The sequence below is a fragment of the Athene cunicularia genome, assembly GCF_003259725.1.
Source record: "Athene cunicularia isolate RWA chromosome 6 unlocalized genomic scaffold, athCun1 chr6_part1, whole genome shotgun sequence".
Classification (NCBI taxonomy): domain Eukaryota; kingdom Metazoa; phylum Chordata; class Aves; order Strigiformes; family Strigidae; genus Athene; species Athene cunicularia.
This window is the reverse complement of record NW_020799105.1, coordinates 23,589,796-23,609,999: the sequence shown is the minus strand read 5'-3', so window position 1 is coordinate 23,609,999 and position 20,204 is coordinate 23,589,796. Positions and strand designations below refer to the sequence as shown.

General features: G+C 41.9%; 1 protein-coding gene across 2 annotated transcripts in view; it reads left to right on the top strand.

The window, feature by feature from the left end:
* Positions 1-20,204, top strand: part of C6H10orf90 (chromosome 6 C10orf90 homolog) — a 67,393-nt gene that overhangs the window by 26,010 nt on the left and 21,179 nt on the right. For both annotated transcript variants that reach the window (XM_026851305.1, XM_026851306.1), the window contains exons 2-3: positions 6,133-6,227; positions 8,619-9,687. In XM_026851305.1, the coding sequence (XP_026707106.1) occupies positions 6,133-6,227; positions 8,619-9,687 (1,164 nt within the window). The remainder of the gene's footprint in view (positions 1-6,132; positions 6,228-8,618; positions 9,688-20,204) is intronic.

Genomic DNA, 20,204 nt, shown 5'->3' with positions numbered 1-20,204 from the left:
AAAAAAAAAAACTTGGAAGAAGAGGAGAAAGAGAAAAGGAAGAAAGTGAAGAATCTGTTGAATTTTGTCTCTGTGTTTGTGATAAATATGCTGGGGGTGATTCCCCACTTTATTTTAAGTGAAGATAAAGAATAATAGCAATGCATAATGAAAACGCCATATTTTTTTCTCTCACGCATGGGTTTCAGGATATAATTCCTGTGCTCTTTCTAGCCCCCTGATGAGCACCTTGCTTCTAATGGCATGGATAATGAGAGATTTATGACTTCTGGCTTTTTGATAGCAGACCAGAACTCATTTGTCCGTTCCATGGCAGATCCTGTAATCATCTCTGCAGGCAGCCAGCTACAGCTTCAAGGTGTGCAAGCAAGGAAAGATAATTCACTTAACAAATCTCATGATGCTACTTGTAATAGAAGAAAATCCATCCTGACATCTTAAAAAAATATTTTTCTGTTTTGTTTACATAATGAATCCTGTTCAGACTGAAATGATTTCAGGCTGTTTTGCTTACTCTGATTTGAAGATATTCCCAACAAAGCTGCCTTAAAATACTGTTATCTTTGTGCAACTGTGTTCAAGTACTTTCTTTTGTGGCGAAGTACTTGTTTGTATTGGTTTGGCCTTTTTCATGACAAGAAGGATTTCAAGGAAAGAGTTGTCAGCCTCTTCCACCTCCTTTAAGTCTTTATTGCTGTCTGACCCCCATTGTAAGTAGGTGCATGCTACTTCTTATAAGAAGTTCAGCAAAGATTCTTTTACAGAACCGCTGTACTCTCCCTCTGTCATCCTCTCTTGATGGGTAAGTACTGTCTGGTTTTTAGCTGTGTTCAAGCTATCAGAATGACATCGTGTGCTCCTGAAGTCTCTTAGTGAAAACTGCTGTCTAGTCTTACATCAAGGTTGCTCAATGTCAAAGGTTGCTGGAGTACTGCGTCCAGCTCTGGGGCACCAACAGCAGAAGGCCACAGACGTGCTCGAGCGGGGCCAGAGGAGGCCACGGAGATGCTGGGGGGGCTGGAGCCCCCCCTGTGAGGACAGGCTGAGAGAGTTGGGGGGTTCAGCTGGAGAAGAGAAGGCTGCGGGGAGACCTTAGAGCGGCCCCCCAGGGCTGAAAGGGGCTGCGGGAAAGGGGGGAGGGACTCTGGATCAGGGGTGTGGGGATAGGACAAGGGGTCACGGGTTTAAACTGACAGAGGGGAGATTTAGATGAGATGTAAGGAAGAAATTCTCCCCTGTGAGGGGGTGAGGCCCTGGCACAGGTTGCCCAGAGAAGCTGTGGCTGCCCCCTCCCTGGCAGGGTTCAAGGCCAGGTTGGACGGGGCTTTGGGCAACCTGGGCTGGTGGAAGGTGGCCCTGCCCAGGGCAGGGGGGGTGGGACTGGATGGGCTTTAAGGTCCCTTCCAACTCAAATCATTCTATAATTCTAATTCTGCAGAGATAAAAATACAACTTTTTTTTCATGAGACTGTAGGAGAGTAAAACCCATGTGTGACTGGGGCTGCCTTCCTGCCCTGCCTGTGCCCCGTCTTCAGCGTGATGCTGCCTTCAGACCATCATCAATGCAACACCTCAACTCTTCTTTGAACTTAACATCATAACATCCTTGAGGGATGTCAAGGTTGTGCCTGTGCCAAGGCTTTCTGGAGATGCATCACTCTACTAACAAGTAAACACAACACTGGTCAGTTGATTCCCTATAAATCAATTTCATATCAGCAGGGACTTTGGTGTAAGGTGGGATTTTCAGTGTTAATCTGCCTCTACTTTTAGTACCGGGCATGTGAACTTTAGCTTCATTGTTCAGTTTTATTTTAGATGACAATAGTCTCTGCGATTTTATGATATTCTTTCTTTATGACACATGAAGACCAGAAGATGTGGATTTGGTTCTAGTGTTCATTCTGATTTGCCTTTCATCTTAATGTATCTGTGATGTCTGGATGGTTTTTCTGGATGACTCACTTCAGATCTGAAGAAGTGAATTATGATCTCGCCCAGCCCTTACTGAGAGGGAGCATGGTGAATCTTTAATGATGACACTCTTCTCCTCAAAGCTTCTTCAGGTATTTGAATTTAAAAAGCCACGAGAATATTTAAACAAATCTAATGTTTTAAACATAATAAAGGAGAAATTAATTTCTCCAAGTTGATTTTAATGATATGGTTTATCTGTTGATAACTTACAGTAGGAATAATGCATAGGAGGAGAAGAAGCCTTAAGAAATTTTTAAGTGTTGCCGATGACATTATATTAGCTGAGTTTTTGCTCTGATGCCTGACCCTGCAGCCAAGCCACTGATGATGTCCTTTAGCTCCCAGGTCCCAAGTGAGGAATTTGAGCATTTTTTGGATAATCAACAGTGCTGACCTAGGAGCTGTAGGGACCCTGGCTGCCATGGACTTGGGAGGGAGCCCAACTCCCCTCGCAGGTCTCTTAGATGGAGGGTTAAGGATCAGCAAAAAAGATCATTTTTTGGTAAAGTGGAGAGGTTTTCAATTTTTTTCATACCAGGGTATTTGTTCTGTGATGCTGTTTTCTGGTGTTTTGAGGGAAGTGCTGGAGGTTCCTGGAGCCTCCAGAGAAGTTCATTTTGAGGTGATGCTGGCGGCTCAGATGGGGTGGCAGACCTGAGCAGTGTGGAGCGAGCAGGGCTTGCAGCAGAGCAGAGGGGATCAGAAGTGCTGACACACGTTTGAAATTTGTCAGCGTATGGATAGTAGCTGAATGAAATACACAACTTTCATGACAAAAACTGGAGATAAGGCCAGGGCCCGTGGTCTAATGTCATTCCATCTCTGCCCGGTGTCACTCTGGGTGTCATCAGACACCCACCCCAGTATGGCAGTCTGTATGTGTCTAGCAAAGACTTGAACCACTGGCAAAATAACATTATTCACGGGCTGTTTTCGTGTGTGTCTCAAATTTTGTACCAAACCTCAGCTGGCTATGAACTGGGCTGTCCTGTGCATGCCAAATATTTGTGGTACGCTATTTTTCACCAGCACCCTCACCTTTGCAATCTATCTGTGTTTTAGCAAGCTGATTTACAAGTACATCTTTTCTGAATCATTATCTGAGCCGGCTGCCAGTTGGCTGGAGGCAGACATCCAGGCACTCGAGACTGGGAGAATCGGTTCCAGCTGCACTCCGTAATTAGGAAAACCCTGGTCTGTAGCCGGATGTCCAGATGCCTTGCCAAGGAGCGTATCGTTCGGTTCAACAAACAGTATTTGTGAGGAAAAAAAATAAAAAGAGTGAAGATGCGATAGGTCAAAGTTCATGTGCCAGCAGTTGCTCCTCTATTCCTCGTCGCATCTCCCGTTTGTAAGCTGGAGAGGTGGGTCACGGAGGGTGGGGGGGGGAAGGGAAGGTCTGGGGAGGTTAAACAAACCCTCAGGATCTCAACTCAGATAGAAATAAGTTTCTCATACTCCCCACAGAGATGGAAAGTACTTGAAATGCCATTTCTTTCATGCTTTCGCACCAGGGAAAAACTCAACTTTGAATTTCGTTGTGTAACAAGAGCTACAGTGCGATGTGTTTTGTCAGCAGTGAAAGTTTGTATGAAAACTCTGTATGTGACACATCTGAGCTAAACCCTTGTGGTCTCTGAAGTATCTTCATTTCAAACACAGATTCGAGCCCTTTTTAAAGGTTTGGGGTTTTTCTTTGCTTGTTCTATTGACATGAATTAACAAATGTGAAGCTTCCAAGAATAGATTGAATAATATCATGAAAATACCAGAGCTTTTGCCACCAATGCCATTTAATCTATCTCAGCAACTAGATTAAATGACTTGCCAAAAGTTTGAGTGTTTTCCAACAATAAGATTCCCATAGTAATATGAGAATGCCATTGCACAGGATATGGTGCAAAATGCGATGCAAAACTCCACTCTGGAAGATTTAGCAAAGAAAATAAATATTTCCTCCTCTTCTTCTCACCCCACTTCTTCCTATCTCTTTTGCTCCAGAAACAGCTATTTTTTTTAAGGTTAGACAAGCAAGAATTAACCAATGTATTCCAAGGGATCTGTGGGAAATTGCAAGGTCCTACCTACAGATTATTGCTAATCACAGGAGTTACTTTGATAAGAATAACTTGCATGTTAAATCTATGGTGTGGACTTTGATTACTTGTTCTCGTCTGACCCTGTAGCACTCAGTCTTTCTCTTGTGCTGAAAATACATTTGCATTAAACTCGTGAAAGGCCATCTGGCAGAACACACCTGCCTGGATTTGATTTATCTCCAGCCAGCCTTCTGGTTTCTCTTGCTCACTGGTTGACATTCCCAAGTTGATGTTCTCCTGTTGTAGCTTTCCAGCTTAATCCGAGACCACTGTGGTTTTCTTATTGTAAAGCATTTGAGGAAAATATTGATAACTTTGTAATTAAAGAGACAGCTTCAACTTTTTTTTTTTTAATCAAGTTTTCTGGATTTTTTTGAGGTCTTGCCCTAACTCAGTCCAATAATTCCTTCTTTATCCTTCTCTGCAAACTATTCCCTATTTAGTTGTTTTATACAGTAAATAAAACAGCATATGTAGCAGTTCTTCACCGTGAAGGTGTTCACCAGTGTACTGACACACTGAAAATAACCTTTCCATGAGGCTCACCCAGCGGTTGCCCCTATCCCACCGCTTGTGGATGCAGGTGGCTTTTGTCCTTCACAGAAGGCACAGCACCTCCTTCTCCTTGGGTACCACGACCAGGTGAAGGGCAGGCTCCAAGGGCATCTCGCCCCTGTTTTGTGCCCGCAGTTACCATGACCCAGTGCTAGATCAGGTTCATTGCATTTTCACTGATTGCAGCCGTGCATTATTACTTTGCCAAAAAATATGTAGTGGGCCCTCTGCTCCAGCTATTTTCTGGATTCTCTTTCCTTCCATACTGTGGCTAATGAGTCCAGCTGTTTTCTCTGTTGCTCTGGACTTTCTGCTGCTCAATGACAAAAGCAAACTTCTTCTTTTCATGCCAGCTATGAATATACATAGCGGCACTGGCATCTTGGAGCTGTGCCAGTAAAGTATTAAAATCTACTTTAGTATTCTTTATTGAAGCAGAAGGGTCATCAAACATCCTATTAGTGTTTTGTGGTTGCTGCTGTGTCATGGGACTCAAGCTCTCTTGATGAGGGTAGACCTGATACCTTCCCCCTCTTCCCCTTCTACTTTAGCGGCACCCAAGCCAATGAAACCATTAAGCCTTCTATGGTGGATATGCTTTAATGAACGCTTCTTAAAGCGGAGCTGATTTATGTTCCTTTGTTAATATAATGTTACATGTAAACTGAAATTCTGCTTAGTAAAAAAATTATCCACTTCTGTGGCAGGCTGCCTAAGCGAAAGAAAAAAACACAAAGGGTCTTAGCAATTGTGTGACTTGTTGCTAATAAAGCAACAGCCGGTAATTTCAAGAGAATTTTTGAAAATCAGTTTTGGATGCTTATTACAAAACTGAAAGTAATGTAATTTCTGGCAGAACTGTGGACAGCAGACATCGTGCATCATTGCAATAGCCCAGACTCTGTGTTACATAGAGAATAGCTCTGTGTAAAAAGATGCAGACAGACTAGTGCTCACAGAAAACAAAAGATGACAAAATCAGAGACTGATGTGTTGAAGTAACAGTTATCACTGAAATAAAGTTACAATGTAGTAGAATGTGTGAATATGATTTCAAATTAATGTAGTCCTTTAAATGTGAAGGTGACTTAGTTCAAATGAAATCTTACTCGCAGCATCCAGCCCATTAATGTGCTGATTTGTGCTCCCAGTTCTGGAGTCTACACAAAAGTGACGTTTGTTGAATTCCACATTTCCCACCTTCCCCAATTCTTCCACACTTATGCCTGAAGGCACGGGAATCAAAGGCAGACATATTCAAGCTTTGGAGCAGCCCTGAACACACGGTGAGACTGTCTGCAAACGCATCTTTGCAACAAGATCCTGGGGTGTTTCAAATGCCTCTCCTGGGAAGAGGGAGAAACAGGATCTCTCTGATAACCAGATCCCAGTGCAATCAAATCGTTTACAGTAGTTCTTTCCCTCCTGCTTGAACTCCATTTAAAACCACATCTCCTTTAGGACACTGAAAATAATGTTGCTTTCTCTGTTTTTTCCCCAGGATTGACACAAAAGCAGTGGGGCATTGATGGTCAGAGGACATGCACAGGCCTTCGGTGGGAGAGTGCTGCAGAGAGAAAATCAAGATCGACCAAGGTAAAATAAATAAATTATGTTTAGATAGCAGTCAGCAGGTTTAAAAAACAATTGCTGATTGCTGAGCAGTACATTTGGACTTGGTTTGTTTATCTAGACTTAGCTTAGGCAGCAGAAAAGCCAAATAAAATGATGGCTAAATGTTGTGATTCTGTGTGTTCTTGGTGGGGGAGAAAAAATTCGCATGTTTTGTGGGGGAAAAGAAGTTGTTCAAAACACCCCGGGAGAGGAAATCAAGTGGTATCCCAAATATCAATGCAGTCTGTCTCAGATGTTCTCAGTATAAAGCCTGAAGTTTTCAGTTCACCACAATTACTTTAAGTGTGTGGGGTTTTTTTCCACAAGATGCAGTGAAGCTTGAAAGCGCTCAACGAGCATTGATAGATCAGCTGGTCAAACCTATAAGATCCATTTCTTTGCCAGAGTTTGGGAGGATGGAATAATGCATATGCTGAAGCAGAAAAAAAGGAAAAACAAAATACTGGTGCGTGAGTCTGAAGCTAATCAGGAGCACTTTTGACATGCTTTTGGACTCTTCCAGAATGTCTCCATCTGTGCAGCCCTTAACAAAAGAAATAAATGTCAAGTTAACTACTGGAGCATGAGAGACGTATCCAAAATAAAGTATTTCAAGGAATGCTCTTCTTTGGTGCCCTGTAGAAATCTCGAGGAAGTTGAGGGTTTTGGAAGGCGTGCAAAAGTCTTAAACCTGTAGGTAGAAGTAAATGCACTGCAGAAAATATGAGGCAAATGTTGTTCCAAACCATGAAAGAAACAAAGAAGGAAGAAAATCCTTTTCCTGGGGCTGTGAAATTATTGAATTGTCAAAACCACAGGCGGCTGGTTCAGAGAGTTGATAAAATTTACTTGGCATTTCAACTCATTAATAAACTCTCAATCTACCTCTACATATTTGGGTTCCCAAATCAGCCTTCCCAAGAAGAAAGGAGCCCGTTTTCTTGTTGTTTCCATGCATTGAGGACAGGACTGCAAGAATGGTTTTCCCCAGGGGCTCTGGTGCAGTGTCCTGACTCCAGCACCCAAACCCTGAGCAGGATAACCAGGAGGTCACAACTGTCACTCATAGGGCTCTTCCTTGAGGAAGAATAATATTATGTTTTGTGGAATGCTTGCCGAGCACTGGCATTGATTATCAGATAATAGACCCCAGATATGCCTGAGATGAATTCATAACAAGCAGGAGCAGTACAGCAAATGGCACCCAAACTCCAGATGAAGTTGGATGAACTTTCATTATGAAGCTAATCCTCAGATTTTGCATGCCTGTTCAGTGGGGTTTTTTTTCTATTAGGATCGAGAGATCTAGGAACACAGGGCAGGAGCAATCTAATCAGCCAATTTACAGCAGCAGTGAGATTAGGCCAGATGCTTTATTGCATGTGACTTCTGTGACCAGCCGAGTGGAAAAAAAATAGCAGGAGATTTTAAAGTCAGGTTTACTCTTTGTCAGATAGCTTTAACGTAAAAGCACCTCCTTTGTCACGTCCAGTGAAGTACTGTATGGTATATCAAGATAGATGTTTACTGTCGTGGTTGGAAAAATTAATCTGGGCTGCTGTCAATCAATCTTGGACATATGTGGTTTTACATCACTGATAGGTGCCACCAGGTAATCCTAAACAAGAGGGAAATAATGAATTAAAATAGTACCCAAAGCCCTTACGGATGATTACATCACTCTTGTGGGAGAGTTTTCCACTTTTATAACTGTTGAGGTTGTAGGGCAGTCATGACCCTGGTGCTCACGTGTCCAGTGCAGCATGTGATAGGAAACGTGGACCTTGAGGCTAATGATTTATAATATGCTTAAATGCATTTTAATTCCAGCAGACCATCATGGAAGAACAATTTAGAGTCTGAAACTGGCAATTGCCTTTGACGTGACCATTTTTCAACAAACAGAGCAGCCACAAATACCAACTGCAACAATGGGTTCAATACTGAAAATAATACTATAGAATACACATTTTTAATCTTTTTTTTTTTTTTTTTCACCAGAATGATAAGGTTTTCCTTAATGTCTCAGACAATACAGAGCTGATTTCAAGAGCGTGTGTTTTTAAATGACAAAAAAGTTAATATGAATAGAAAGTTAAGAAGAAAACTTGAACTAAACTGTCTGGTGTGAGACATGGTAGATAGTTACACAAATTGTTAGGTGTTGGAATGGGCTGCCCAGGGAGGTGGTGGAGTCCCCATCCCTGGAGGGGTTCAAGAGTCGGGTCGATTTAGAGCTTAAGGATATGCTGTCGGTGGGAACTGTGCTAGGCGAACGGTTGGACTAGATGATCTCCAGGGTCCTTTCCAACCGAGATGATTCTGTGATATTCCAATAGAGTATGTTGATAATTTGAAACTTTTCATTTGCAGGAATCTCTGCCATCACAAAATACGACATTGATTTCACCGATAGTCATTTCACAGATGATTGATGAGAATAAATCGAAAGAAAATTGGCCTGCTTTGCCTATGCAGTCCACAATCCTCCAGCCCAGTGCTTATCACACAAAGCAATGTTTTGTTAACCATGATTCAGACATCGACAGAGCATTTAAGGTGCTTCCCAGCAGATTAGAAATTCAGGCATCTTTAGATGACACCACATCTTCATCGGATTCTCCCGCTGCAGAGGAAAAACAGTGTCAAAGCCAGCAGAAAGGGTTTGCCTCCATAACAGTTACAGCCAGACGTGTTGCTGCAGGCTCCGATGACCCAGCACGTGGACCTGGGGCTGTGCAAGAGCCCAACGCCACGTCCCCCACCTCGAGCAGAGCCCCTCCTGCCCTCCATCTCTGGTCTCCACCAAGCCAGCGTGCCTCTCCATTAAAGATTTCTGAATCTTGCTCACAGTTAGGTGAAGAGCCACCAAAGAGGCTTTTTGACCCTGGAAACAAGAACAGCATGGGTCTTCAAAGCAATGATGGGAGAGAGAAAGTACCACCTTCATTCATCTCCTGTGTCCACCTTCAGGTTTCTCAGCGGTGTCCAAATACCATCTATTATTTAGATAAGTCACTCAATGTGTGCATTGACCAACCTCGAATTAAATGCCAAAAAATGCACAGATCAACGTTGTCCTTCAATATAAATTGCAGTTTGTCTAGATTAACAGCAGATGGAGTAGATGGCATAGCTAATGGAGAGCCAATAGCGGAGATATCTCAAACAAAGCTCCTAGGAGAAAACAAGACTCCACTCGGATCAAATTTGAGTGCAGGCTTAACAGAAAATAATGTAATTAATAAAGAGAAAACAAAGGAAGGCTCCTTGGGTAGTAAATACCCTTTGCAAAGTGTCTTTGTCTCTGAACTTCCAGTATTTGTGGATATACCCAGAGGACCTAATAATGTAGTAACAACAAAGCAAGATGATGTTAAGCAGTCTGGCAGCTATCACACTACATTTTCTCTCCAGCTTCCTAATTCAAGTGCTGAGGCAGGTAAGTAATTTCCATAAACCTCAGTCTGGTGGAGCCGAGGTTCGGGCTGGAACAGACCCGCCACAAGGATTTTATGTAAACAGATGATAGCAGTAGTAATCCTTGCTTCTGCAAAGGCACGGTGAGTCAGAGCACAACCCAGACACTTTCAGTTCCAGGACTACCATGACGATATTTGCCATGCTAGAGATACGTGCTGCTCATCAGATGATAGAGAAAACTCTGCCTGTGTCTTCTGCATTAAATTTCTATTTTGAACCATTTATATTTTTTTTTTTCCCTCCCAGCAACATGCAAGCACTTAGCCCCTGAAAATTATTAGGTCTTTCCTTGTATAAGGGCTGAACTTCAAGGTGTGAGATTAAGAAGGAGATGGCTGCACTATGCTTGGTTTTGCAATTAAAAATTATGTTGTTTTCAGCTTTTATTTAGTAAGGCTATAGTAATAAGCCCAGGCTTTTATAACTAATGGCTCTAGGTAAATGGCTTGCAAATCTTAACACATTTGTTTGCAAAATGCTTGGAGATGTTTGAAACATAAAATTCCCTTCACAGCATTGCTCTCAGGGAGCGGAAAGGTACCGTGGGGATTGCTTCATACCCAGAGTGGTATAGCTTCTGCTGCACTGGGTTGTAGCAGCTATTTTACAGTGCACTTGAATAACCACAGCTGAGTTTATTGACTCTCCAGGAAGAGAGTGTGGATGGGGAGAATGTCAACGAGTGAGTCTGGTTTTTACCAAAAGCACTGAGGTTAAATCTTACCCCCCACGTACCCTGTGACCTTGGGATGTGTTTAATTGCAATTACCCTGCTCTTATATGGCCGCCTTGCTCTAAGGGTCAGTGTAGAACATAAGCGACTTCTAAGATTCATTTGTACTTTCATCTTCCTAATGTGCAAAGGGAAAAAAAGAAGTTACAAGCCGTCTCATGGGCCAGACAAGGTACAAAACCCTGGCTGCAGCATCCCTTTACACCTTGCTTTTCACTGCTACACTCACTTTCCCATGCCTGCAAGCAGTGGGATGGCTCTTGCTGTTACCAAGGTGCAAACAGTGAGAAGGCACTGCTTCATTCAGAGGCCTCCTGCCTTAACCTTTAAGAAAATTGTCCACAGAGCCAGGATTTTCCACAGAGAAACCAGCAGCATCAGTAATTGCAGAGTCAGGTCCTTCCATGAAAGCTGCATGGGTCCACAGGGTGAAGCATCGCTCAGACTGGTTGCTGAAGAAAGGCTGAGATAAAATATTTCCTTATAAGTGTAATTCAGGTGGCTGTTGAAGGGGAGACGGCAGAGTGGGGAGCTGGAGACTGAAGATGCCCACCAGTGCTGAAGAGTTGGGGGGAGGAATGGAAAAGAGTGAGGGTTGGTGAGGGCCTTTCACTGGCTGACACCAGAAAATTAAGTATTTCAGTTTTGGATTTCACTGCATACCATCCTAATTTCAAATTATAACGTCCTCCTGAGATTTTGATAGGAATTATATGTATTCAAGGCTGAGTTCAACACCGTCTAAGGTCTCTCTGTGATATACCACAGAAACAAGGATTAGAATAATATTGAGCCTTCCCTGGGCTTGGTGGCCATGAAAGAATCACTTTTACTAGAAGTAATTAAAAAGTGAAATAGGACACTGCTCATGGTCCCACAGTTTTACTGAAAGGGGAAATAAGTGAGGTAACCAGCTGAGAAATAGTGGTTTTGAAAAACGACTTCCACCATTTGTGTACACAAGAATATAGATGTAAATAAACATGGGAAGTGTTACCTTTTTAACTGCTTCCACCTTTTGTGTGAGCAATAATGTAGAATGTAAAGATATATATTTCTCTTAATCAGACCCTTTGTAATACATAAGAAGGTGTTTATCAGCTTACTACAACTTTCCTGTGTGAAATTCGTGTAAACAGCCAGAATAATGCTTCAAAACAACGTTCTCACACCAGGATCTCCGAAGTAATGAGGTCTTGCATAGCCACCAGCCATTAAATGTGACAAATCATAAGAAACCTAGTTAAATGCATGAGACATCCGCACTGTTCGTTGAAATAAAAGGCAGTTGGTATGATTTTAACCTGGGAGAAAATGAAAAAGTGAGTTCCTTTTAGTCCTGAAAATGGGTGAAGTGAGGGAGAGAAGTGATCTCTTAAGTCCAATTCTCCATTCTGGTGTAAATCTGGTACAGTCCTACAGTCTATGTTGTGGGTTGGTTTTTTTTTTTGTTGTGTTGGTTTTTGGTTTTGTTTTTTTTTCTTGGACTAGTTTTAAGTATATAACATAATCTATAATAGAACACTGTTGCCTTCCTGCTTCTCGCTGTGGCACTTGTGTGTACAGCTGAGTATTACAAGACCTAGATTGCAAGATGCTGCTTTACCAGCACAACGAAATAACTATCCCATCAGCAAAGTCCTTTATACCATTACAGATTCCCAATTCTTTTAGATTTATTTTTTTTTTTACCCCCTCCAAATCCATTCATGTTAAACTTTGGTCTGCTATATGTTTGTGTAATGAAATGCTTGTGAAATTCAATGTTTAAAAAGAAGGAAGAACTAGCAAAGAAAGGGCAGCGAACAATTTTTGACACGGTGTTAATACTTTAACATAGTTATCTTGTGGCTTAAGGAACTGTGGAGAGCACTTTGTCCATCACATTTCTGATGACCCAGAAAGTTTGAGTTTATATTAGTTTGCAGCTGTAGGCAATACCTTCCTGCCAGCAGAAATACAAGTGGTAATAACATCACCATGGTAAAAAAAAAAAAAAAAAAAAAAAAAAAAAAAAAAAAGAAAAGAAATAGATTACTTTCAGGACTAGACTTTATTTATATGAAATCTGTAAATGTAGTTTCCAGGATGCATAGGCTGCTTTATTAGGACCTGAAGTGGAATGAGCACCCAAATACTTCCTTACTTTACAGGTACTGGGGCCAGGTTTTCTGTTTCCTATAAGGCCAGTTGAGTGATAGCCCCTTTGGAGTGTCTTTTTCCTAATTTTTCATGTGGCTTTACTAAAGTAATGATCCCTTTACTTATAGTATTACTCATACTATTTCATGTTCAAATCCAAGTATTCAAGACTTGGCTTTACATGGACCTGGATAACCTAATCTAAGGCCCTGTTTCAGCAGGAGGTTGGTCCAGATAATCTCCAGAGACATATATTTCCACAATGTGCCACATGTGAAAAGGATATTTTAGGAATATTAATGAAATGTAAATCTTGGGCTATGCTCATGGATGGTAATTATAGTTAGGAATCCAAATCTCTCAGACTCGGTTAGTGTTTAAAGCCATGTTTCATGCTGTGGTATCCCAAGGATGGAATATGATCTTGTGATTTCACCGCTGTGGACTGTATCTTCTACTGACTCCGTTACTTTGGGTACTTTACTTCCATTGTCTGGCAAGGAATTGGACTGTAAGTGCTGGAAAATCCATGCTACACGTGAAATCAGGCTTGACCTGCAGGAGGACGTAAAGTCATAGGGCATGATTGTGTTTCTCTTTAGTGAGTGGCCGGCATCTCAATCCCTTGGGCAGTTTAAGGAACGTGTACTGGTTAATGTGAAATGGCCCACTGAGAGCCACGTGACCCACCTCAGAGATACGGCCGATGGTAAGCCCAGGCCAAGCTCCGTGAGGTCCTTGTCACAGGTGATTGATGTGCATCACCCTGCCTTCGGTCATGGCTTTTAACGAGCTGTCAGAACTTGCTAACGCTGCTTTTAGGCAAACGTTGCCATTTCCTTTACTGTCTATAGCTGATGTCTCATAAATACAAGGTAAGTTAAAAATGAAAAGATCAGTCTTGTTTCTGCTGAAGACAGGAGCATTTTTAATCTTAACTTCTCACCTACCTTTCATGAAGGATACATTCCACGTGAATATCCAGTTTTCCATCCATCTTCTACAATCTATTACCCACAGGGCTCTATGCTGAATTATTAAAAAGGGGCAAAGAAAAGAACATGGGACCACTTTAAATTAATTTTGACCTCTTGATTAAACAATATAATCACTTTATGGTGAAAGATTATAAATTCCAACATCTAAATCTGTTTAAGCTTAGATAAACATAAACATCTTGATCCCTGAGCACCTCCACAAACCTCAGCTGTGTTATAAAAGGAAATAATTTCTGCTAACGCTTCAACTTTTATAACATCTAACCTCTTGGTTTTCTTTGTTGTCATGCCCAAAACGGCTGTGCAGGGTTATTAAGGAAGATCCGCTGAGGTGGAGAGAAATGTAAATCCAGTTTGGATGGTAGGTGCTGTGCCGGTTACCGTAGCCCTGTGTTGAGATGCGGGAGATGTGGAGGAGGGAGATGACAGAAGGTCACCTGATGAATCGTACTGCTATGTAAGCTACCCAGAAGTAGGGAAATCGGGATTATGAGGTATGCGTGAGTCAGCAGTGGGAGGTGATGGCGGTGGTTGCGAACGCGGGCGGCGGTCAGTGCGGGCACCGGGAGCCAGTCCCGCCACGGGGGGGTCTGGTGGGGGCTGCCTTGCTGGTGTCCTTGCTCCTTCAGAATGCAGAAATGAAGCACTCAAGAAGGGGAAGAACATCTTTAATTCGGTGAACAAGACAGATCAGAGAGCTGCTATTGTAGTTGCTTATACTTTTTCCCAGAGAGCGGCAGGTGACTTGGAAGAATAATTTACTTAATTAAAACAACCCAAGACAGCGAATAGGGAAAACTGAGATGGGATCTGGGCTTTTGGGGTGTTGAATGGCCCCAGGTGATTACAGGCTACAGTTTCCTTCTTAAACAAGAGTTTTATTAACAAGTGCTGAAGCCAGCAGCATGTTTTCTAAGGGGTAAATAACTAGACTTTAATTTGTTTCAAGAGGTATTTTAATTTTTTTTCTGTAGTGTGCATATCTCTATTTCCCTCTCACTCTGTACTTGTACTGGAGTAAAATCAGAACAGCTGATGCTGAGGAATTTCAATATGCTGCTACCTGCAAATTAAAAAAAAAAATGTTTTCACTTTAAATACACATTGAAAAGCCCCTGGTGTTTGAGACAAACTTTGTATATCAAGAAAATATTTGTAGGTCACCTTTAAACTATGATATATTCATGGTAATCAGGATGGGTTAAAGTAGGCAATCTTAAGACTGAAGGCTATTAATAGTATTTGCTTTCAGTTATTAAATTGTGTTTGAAGTGTTGCTGTGAATAAATGTGGCCTATCTGGTGTTCTCACCTCATTGTCTGTTTATGGGAAAGTCACCACACAATAACCCAGAGTACAAGAAGAGTGTGGGTGTATGGGGGGGGAAGAAAAAGAAAAAAAAAAATATATACACACACACACACATGAACAAGATATAATTAGACGAAAGCTGTTCCTTACAATATGGAATTTATTGTATAGAAACTTGAGTAGCTACAGCTGATGCTAATTAACTCTCCAGCCTGAGAATGTGTACAGCAGTAGTGATGGTGAAGACAGGAGAAATGTGAAATATGGCACAGAGGATTTTACTTTAGCTTGCACCTGCTAAGCACGGGGAGCCAAATCTTTAGCTGATGTCAACCAATAGAAATATCTGCCTTCAGAGGAGTGACACTGATTTACATCAGCCGAGAATCTGGCCGGGGACGTTTCTGACTTGGCATTATGGACATAGCAGCTGGTGCCGACTTGTTAAGAACAAAGGACCACATGCCAAAAAGCCCATTAAAAGGAGCTCCTTTGATGTTTCACTTCATCTGGTATAAATTTAAAATGGAGGAGGCTGTCAATTTTCCTTAGTCTAGACATTTTGTGTCATTGGGTCTGTGTCATGCTGCAGTGTGACCTTTGTGTACTACAGCAGATGCTGAGAAACTGAGGGCTCAGGCCTTACGGATGTTGAAAACAGTGTCAGTCCCCAGTTACTAGTGACTCTGGAAGATGCTTCCAGCCGTCAAGACAAACTGCAGCCTGTGTGCTGGGCAATAGGAGTTGCCTCTCCTTATCTTGGAGCTTTTAAATTCATTTTTAGAAGGAAGGGGATGCCTCCTCTTCTCTGGAGGGTCCTTTTACGTTCATATAAGGAGTACCAGGCTCTTGAGCTTTGCTCTTAGTTTCAAATGCCTGCTGCCACTTTCCTCATCATCTGCTGTGAAAAAAGGGAAAAGGTGATGATGCTCATTGGGTATAAGAGGTGAAGCAAGGGATCAGTGTGGAGGAGAATTCTTTCTTACGCCACTTATTTAGAAAAACTACAGGACTCAGAAGAGCATTGTGGCCTTCTGCCCTGCCATACGGATGTGCAGGTACTGTTGGAGGTCCTAGGCCGGATGATGCCCAAGGCTGTGTGAGCTAAGGCTGCTCTTATGCTGGTTTTCAATGATGACACCGGTGATTCAGTGGCACTGTGATGTCACAGTGACCCTGGCTGCAACTAAAGCACTCATATTTTCCTATGGAGCTAATTGTTCTTCAACAATTTCTCTGTGGTTTTAGGTAACAAGCAGCCATGGATGGTTGGGGGAACAGTTGAGTTTTGATTTGTTTGCTTTTGGTGGGTTGTTTGTTTGTTTTTTAAATGGAGATCTTTGTTTGTTTGCTTGCTTGTTTAAGGGCATGACCATAAAATAACTTGACTGGAGTCTGAAGGAGCTCCTTACCTTCAGGAAACGTGCCTTTTGCAGATCAAAGGCTTGGTTTTATACTATGGGGCACAGCAAGGAACCTGCTGGATAGAAAGGCCATTGTTGTCCTAGAAGACAGAAGGATGTTTGCCCTGTTGGTGATGGTATGAACAACATTTCCTCGAGTGAAGCTCATAAATTAGCATCATTTTCCCAAGTATGATCATACTGTCTGCTGAAGATCCAAATTAAAGTTCAGCTCTCCTTGTTTTGGCATGTGAAATTTAAGGGTTTGATTTCCCCCCCCCCCCCCCCCCCCCCCCCCCCCCCCACTGTTTTCCATCTTGTTCAGCGTGGACATTTCTATCTCGAACTGTCAGGTTTGGTAAAAATGTGAGACAATTTGAAGTGAAAGACTCTGGAGCGGGCAAGTCACTCGTTAGCACTCAGGGCGAGCAGTGGAGGGCTGAATACTAGAATTATTAAGATAATGATTAAGAGAAAGAGATGGGCTATGTGGTCTCAGTGACTGCATTATGCCACTGGAGTAAAGGGCCTCTTTTTCCCCTTATTCACACTTGGTTTAAACTATGAGCAACTCTTCTGCAGTCTGTGAAATGAGTACTTGGCTCAGTCTGGCTGCAGTAAATTATCAGAAAGAGCTGAACAACTAGGTGTCTTTGACATGATGAGAATACCAAGCGGTCGATACATTTCTTACCCTGCAAATCACCATTTAAATGTTCTGAATCATTCTGAACATTTTTTCTTAAAGCCACACTGCATCACATTACCCCTTGAATCACTACAGGAGTGCCTGATAGCTTCTAGCGTGACATCCTTGAAATGCAAACATGGGTGTCCGAGATTTTTTTTTTGTTACGTGGATGTTACAGAGAATGTCTTGAAAGTACAGCAGCAAATTTCAAAGTGTTTTCAATAACTGCTTCTATGGTTCTTAACCATATGAACAAAGATCCTCTCTGAGGACCAGTGGCCTCGGAGTGTTGGGTTTGTTAAAGACATGGACTTGGTGTTGCGTGGCCAGAAGGCATGACAGGACAACCAGTGATGATTTGAGACATGAGTCTAAAATCTAAGACCGACTATCTTCAGTGAGAAAATCGTTAGCAGGTGCTTGACCAACCTCCAAATTATGAGAGGTTTAATGAAAAAGGAATATTTTTCCTTTCATCCTGTCCCAGCACATAGGAAGCAAAGGGGAAAAATGTTAGCAAAATATACAAATGCTGTTGTCGACCAGCTGGGTATCGGGAACTCAGTGGTGCAAGCAGTCGAATCAAATCATGTGGGTGGATTATTTCCTGACCACTAAAATATTCTGCAGCAATAATACACTCTCATGATTCAGAGTGTAAGATGATCTCCTGCAGGTGCCAGGCAGGAACGTTTCCTTTTTGCTGGTGCAGTCATTGCAAATTACGCTCTTGTTCCACCGAGCCTCTCCCTGCGCCGCTGGAGCTGGGGCGTCACATCCTGTCCTGAGCTACCCATTACCTCCCTGAAATAAGTGGTGTTCCCTTATTTAACACCAAGGGAGGAGATTGATTAATTATTTGCAAAGCGTTTTGAGAAAATAAAATGGCAGGCCACCGCAGAGAGACATTGTTAGGTGCTGTTGATTAGCTGCGTTATGGAGTTGTTTGCTCTGAAGCCAAGTGTTGGGCTACATTAATTTTGCCAAAAGCCTTCTGTAAACAAGATGTTTCTTGAAATCAAGAGGCTCTTCCCATTTTGGACTGATTATAGGTTTGAAACCTAATAGCTCTTAGGTAAACTTGATAAGCTTTCCTTTTTAAATTATTATGACTTTCTGCAGTCAAATATTAGCTTTTGCAAAAGTATCTTCCGGGAAATGTGTCCACAGCTGTCAACATAATTTTGAAAAAAAGACAAAAGAGCTAGCTAGAAGAAAAAATCATTTTTTTTGTTAGAGATAATTTTTTAATCTAGACTCTTAGCTTGAGGAGTTATTGATATAGCCAAGATAATTAAGCCTTTTCCTCACTAGGCAGGGTTGTTTGAAGAAGCGTTAGTATAGGTACAACGACATGTTCATTGGGAGTCACAGTCTGACTGATTCTCTTGATTCGAGCTTACAAATGTGCCTCAACTTCAGGTCTTGGCAGTTCTGGGAATGGAGCTGAGGATCTGGCCCAGCCCTCTTTTTCAGGATCCAGTGCCAGGTTTTTATTGAAAAGTAAATCCAAGACCTTGTTAAGCGCTACATGTTGATTAGGGAGCACGGGAAGAGCTACACTGCTGTCAGGATTTTTTGCAGTGCAGATAGTTTCCATGGATGCTAATGCTGAACAGCAGCTGACACTGCCTCTTGCGAACGAGGCATCTGACAACCATCAGAAGGCAGTTAAGAACATGGGTCTCGCTGCTGGTCAGCAGAAATTTTAGTACGAACACCTGAATTTTGTAGTACTCCTTGCTGACTGCAGCTTGTTGAATGATTAAAAGTGATGGTTTTTTTTTTCCTTGGCAGTGATCTGAACAATAAATTATCCGTCCTATCTTCCATCCCTTGACAAACACTGAAATAACTAATAATATTGTCATTGCTCTCAATGTTTCCATTTTTCTGTGTTACCAGGCTGTTGAGATGATGCGGGCTGTTTACTTATATCTAAGATCGTATGGCTTAGGAGTGGTAATACTTGATTCATGATAGGAATTGAGTCATCAGTCTTTGTCATCAGGAGGCTGGAGTCTTGGTTTGGATTATGGATGGCTGCTTGCCTGCTTGAGGCATGTGTGGGCTCTGTACAACCTATGCCTATGTATGCCTGCATCTGAATCTTGAAGAAGGTAAAAATGTCTTACATTTAAGGAACATTAATTGCTGCTGCTCTCTGCTTGGGGTATTGGCAGTGTCCGCTCCCATCATGGAGGTCTGGGAGAGCTCAGCAGCCCAGAGCATGGGGCTTTTATTAAATTTATTTTTAAAAAAGAAAATAAATCCAAAACCAAAGCCCCAAAACAAAACAACCCAGCAGGTGGTCTATAATGTAAAGCCTACCTACAGTGGTGATGTCTGATCTCATTAATGACACACAGTGAATCAACCCTGTGTCTCCTTCCCCGGCCACCTCTTGTCAGGCTTGCTTGGTGGTCGTGGAGGATTTGTGGTGCTGTGCATCTGTGAAAATGAGCCTTGGCCAATTTCAGAGCAGCACTTTGTCATGAAGCATCAAAATTCCACCCTGAAACACTAGGAAGGGTGTTATACAAAAGTTGGAAAAGCTGCATTATTCTGTTGAAAAAAAAAAAAAAAAAAAAAAAAGTAACAATGGAAAAGGGTAAATTTGCCTGGATTATCCATGTTTCAAGGAAAGGCAAGTTTAACCTGCTGTAATGCAGGGTCACTTCCTGTTAGCAAAACCCCCTGAAGGGAGAGGGAGGAAAATGTAAAAAGATACTTTACAGTAAAACAATATACTTCTTTTACTCGGAGATCAAGGATTCTTTAATAAAAGAGCTTTTGAAAACCAACCCCTGGTTTTACAGGGGTATTGTTAACTCTTCCAATATCATATGGTTTTCACTAAATCATTATTTAAAAACTGAACTGTTGTCTCTTTCTTTCTTGCAATGGGCAAGAAAATTACTTTTCTCCGAATGTAATTATGTTTTTTTTTTGTTTTCCTTAACTTTCTCTCCTATAGGCAGCTGAACTGTTACAACTAGGTTCTGTATTTGCTGAATTTTATTAACAGAGTCATTCTGCTTTCTGTTTCTTCGACTTTTGTTCTCCTGTATCTCCCAAAGCATTACACTTACATGTCTTTGTTCATTAGTTTTAAAGCCTTTTTTCAGCTGGGATAATAGAAAAACCATATATTGCTAGTCATCCAGTTGCAATTCTAGCTATTCTCGGAGGGGCATA